This window comes from Dermochelys coriacea, chromosome 6 (genome assembly GCF_009764565.3).
Source record: "Dermochelys coriacea isolate rDerCor1 chromosome 6, rDerCor1.pri.v4, whole genome shotgun sequence".
Classification (NCBI taxonomy): Eukaryota; Metazoa; Chordata; order Testudines; family Dermochelyidae; genus Dermochelys; species Dermochelys coriacea.
The window spans coordinates 35198460-35201872 of NC_050073.1; the positions used below are offsets into that span (position 1 = coordinate 35198460).

Sequence of the window (3413 nt, forward strand, 5' to 3'; positions counted from 1 at the left end):
AAAAAAAAAAAAAAAAAAAGAAAAGGAGGACTTGTGGCACCTTAGAGACGAACACATTTATCAGAGCAGAACCTTTCCGGAGCTAAGAGTAGTCTTTAATTCCTGGAGACTCCCGGCCACTCCTGGGGAGTTGGCAACCCGACTCCCGCCCCCCTCGCCCTCAGCTAGTCGGCCCCGCCCCCTCCCCTTGCCCCGCCCCCGCTCCACCGTCCCCAGGGCGGCGGCGGTTGGCCGCGGTGGGCGGCGCCATGAGCCGCCAGCAGCCGCGGGCGCCGCGGCCCCTCTACTTCCCGTCCCTCTATGACCGCGCCGCGCCCAGCGCCGCCCCGCTGGCGGACGCCGGCCTCTGGCGGAAGCATTTCGTGCCCCTGCGGGGGGGCGCGGCCGGGCCCCAGCGGCCCCCTCCCGGCCTGGGCCCCCCCCGCAGCTGCCCGCGCCCCTGGCCGGCCGGCCTGGCCCCCATCCCCTACGAGCCGCTGCGCTTCTTCTGCCCCGCCGCCCCGCGGGGCCCCGGGCAGCAGCCGCCGCCGGCGGACGGGGAGATCTGCGAGCTGGGCATCCGCCTCAAGGAGCTGGAGCTGCTGGCGCTGACCGGGGACGGCTCCGACCCGCAGCAGTGTGCGTGTGCGGGCCCGGCCCCGCTACCCCCGGCCCGGCCCGGCCCGGCCCCGCTACCCCCGGCCCGGCCCGGCCCGGCCCCGCTAAGCCACCCGCACGCTGCCCAGAGCACGAGCACACGCCCCCGCCTCCGCCTCCGCAGGGCCTGGCCCCCAGGGCCCCGCTCAAATCCTCTGGCTCAGGGCTGGTCCTGGGCGGCAGCTGTCCCCACCCACGAACTGAGGCATGGGCCCTGGCCCCAGCCCTAAGCGCCCCTCACTCCCTCCCTTAGTCCCCCCGAGGACCCCACAGCACAGAGGCCTGGACCTTCTGCCCTTTCCCCTCACCCCCCAGCCTTTGGGCAGGAGCATTTGTAGCTCGAGCCCTGGCCAGGCACAGCTCTGCATCCGTGCCCTTCAAGGAGCTGTCTCCCTTGGGGGCTACCCCATGTCCTTAACCAGGACAGCACTTTTGAACAGACGGCATGCAACTTCCCAGCCTCACAGCATTAGACGTTTTGAGAGGTGCTCAGGATTGCTCCTACCTCTGAAAATGCTCATGCTTGGCCAGAAAAACGGAGTAGAGGCAGAAACAAAAGGGTGGTTTTTTTCCCCCTCCTGTGAAAAACGGTATTTCCCTTTATTGAACATAGAGGGACAGATGAAAGGAAAGTTACCTTGCTCTCACCGGTTTCAGAGGGGTAGTAGTGTTAGTTTGGATCAGCAAAAAACGAGTCGTCCTTGTGGCACCTTAGAGATTAACAAATTTATTTGGGCATGAAGAACTGAACAGACCCCAGCATTGGTACTGGGATATAGAAGCACTCAGCAGCAGATCACTCCTGAAACCAGCATAGGTCAGTAGTGACGTGATGTTGAAGGCTAGTGGTGAAATGCCTTTGGTGTTTTCATTTCAGTTCCAAGTGAGCAAAATATCCACAGGAAAGGAATAAAACAAGCATGGCTGATATCCATTTTTGGCAGCCTAAGCAGAGCAGCCAATCATTGATTGGACATGAAGATTCTCATCTCTTCCCCCAAGCAGAATCACATTAGAAATCTTTCAGGAGAGCTAAAGTCACACAAAAACTAAAAAGAAAATTTAAATCTATTAGATACAAAAACTCTAAAATATCTAAAAAATTATAAGATGCAACTTTAATTCAATTACTTTACCTAAGAACAAATTAAATGGATTTTGTGTCTCAAAATAGTGGATACCTTTTTCCACTTTAATATCCGATTATCTTCAGTGAGTTACAGTGGTTTACTGAGTTTCCCATGAAAGTGAGAGTTTTTATGAAAATATTTTGTATTTACATTTTTAAGTAGTAGAGACAAATTAATGTTGTGTTCCTTTCCTTTCTAGATAAGCTTTTGAAGGCACTAAAAGATGAAAACGTTCAAGGCATAAAGACAAGACAGAATCTAAAAAAACAGACACCTACATCATCATAAGGATTATTTCAGTTAGCTGTTCTATCATTATGTTACCTTACAGCTTTGTAATGGATTCTGTGTGATGTATTATTTTACTGATTATATGCTATTCAGTTATATTGCCAAGTTAGAAATTTACAGTATATATTCTCTACTTGGCTTTTTGTACTTTGTGTCCAATACTGAATATTTCAAATACACAATATTCCTTTTTGGGTATTAATCTTTATAAAATAACTTGAATATTTATATCTGTTTGATTTACCCTAATAGCAGAGAGGAGAGAAAAAAAAAAAAAAAAAGAGAAAGTGACATCTTCTCTTGCGTATGTTTCAGGATGAGAGCTGATCTTGATCACCTGGTTACAGCTTTACAAAATTGATGAGGTATATTACTGAAGGGATGGATATTGCCTTCCTCAGAAATATCAGGAATTTAACACTGCTGGAGGCAGGATACTAGTCCAGTGACCCAGCATGGTAAAATCCTATGTTCTTATGACAGAGAAAGCACAATAATTCTAATATACCATGCAGCTCCCCAAAATATACTAAAATACACACCAAGGACAAGAAACTTTTCCCCAGTGTCTCTCTGATGTACAATATTATGCAATAGCTGAGCTTATCTAACTCCCCACAAAAATATCATCACCTCCTTCTATCCTAGCTCGTCTTGTTCCCCAGCACGACCCATTTCTCACTAACTTGTTCATGGGCCTAGGAACAACAAACAGCAATATAAGGATTTCAGGGTGCAGGTAGATGGGGGTTCCCATTAGAAGGAAGACAGCACCCCATTTTCCACACAGTGATTACCCTAAAGCAGTGGTTCCCAAACTAGGGGCACCACTTGTTCAGGGAAAGCTCCTGGTGGGCCAGGCTAGTTTGTTTACCTGCTGTATTTGCAGGTTCGGCCAATAGCAGCTCCCAGTGGCTGCGGTTCGCCGTTCTCGACCAAAGAGAGCTGCAGGAAGTGGCGCAGGCCAAGGGACTTGCTGGCCACCACTTCCCACAGCCGCCATTGGCCTGGAGCAGCAAACTGCAGCCACTGGGAACTGCGATTGGCCGAACCTGTGGATGCGGCAGGTAAACAAACTGGCCCAGCCCACCAGGGGCTTTCCCTGAACAAGCGGCGCCCCTGGTTTGGGAACTACTGTCCTAAAGCCTAGGAATTTGGTCAATTCCCAGATGGCTTATAACAGCAGGTTTTTCTTTTCCTGAAAAGCCAGTCCTCTTGGATCTAATATGGGACAGGTTTTTTAATACTAATTTCAGTATTGCATTCCATCTGCACTCAAAATATATATAGTGTGGAGCACAATGTTATCCATAAGGGGAGGGAGAACTACTTTGTATGGACTACTTTGTTTTAGCT

General features: G+C 50.3%; 1 protein-coding gene across 1 annotated transcript; it reads left to right on the plus strand.

Annotated features, from left to right (window-relative positions):
- Positions 1-248: 248 nt before the first annotated feature.
- On the plus strand, positions 249-2967 carry C6H11orf91 (chromosome 6 C11orf91 homolog). Its single transcript, XM_038406078.2, has 2 exons — positions 249-618; positions 1966-2967. The coding sequence occupies exons 1-2, from the start codon at positions 249-251 to the stop codon at positions 2052-2054; spliced, it is 459 nt and encodes a 152-aa protein (XP_038262006.1). The 3' UTR covers positions 2055-2967.
- The last annotated feature ends 446 nt before the right edge of the window (positions 2968-3413 follow it).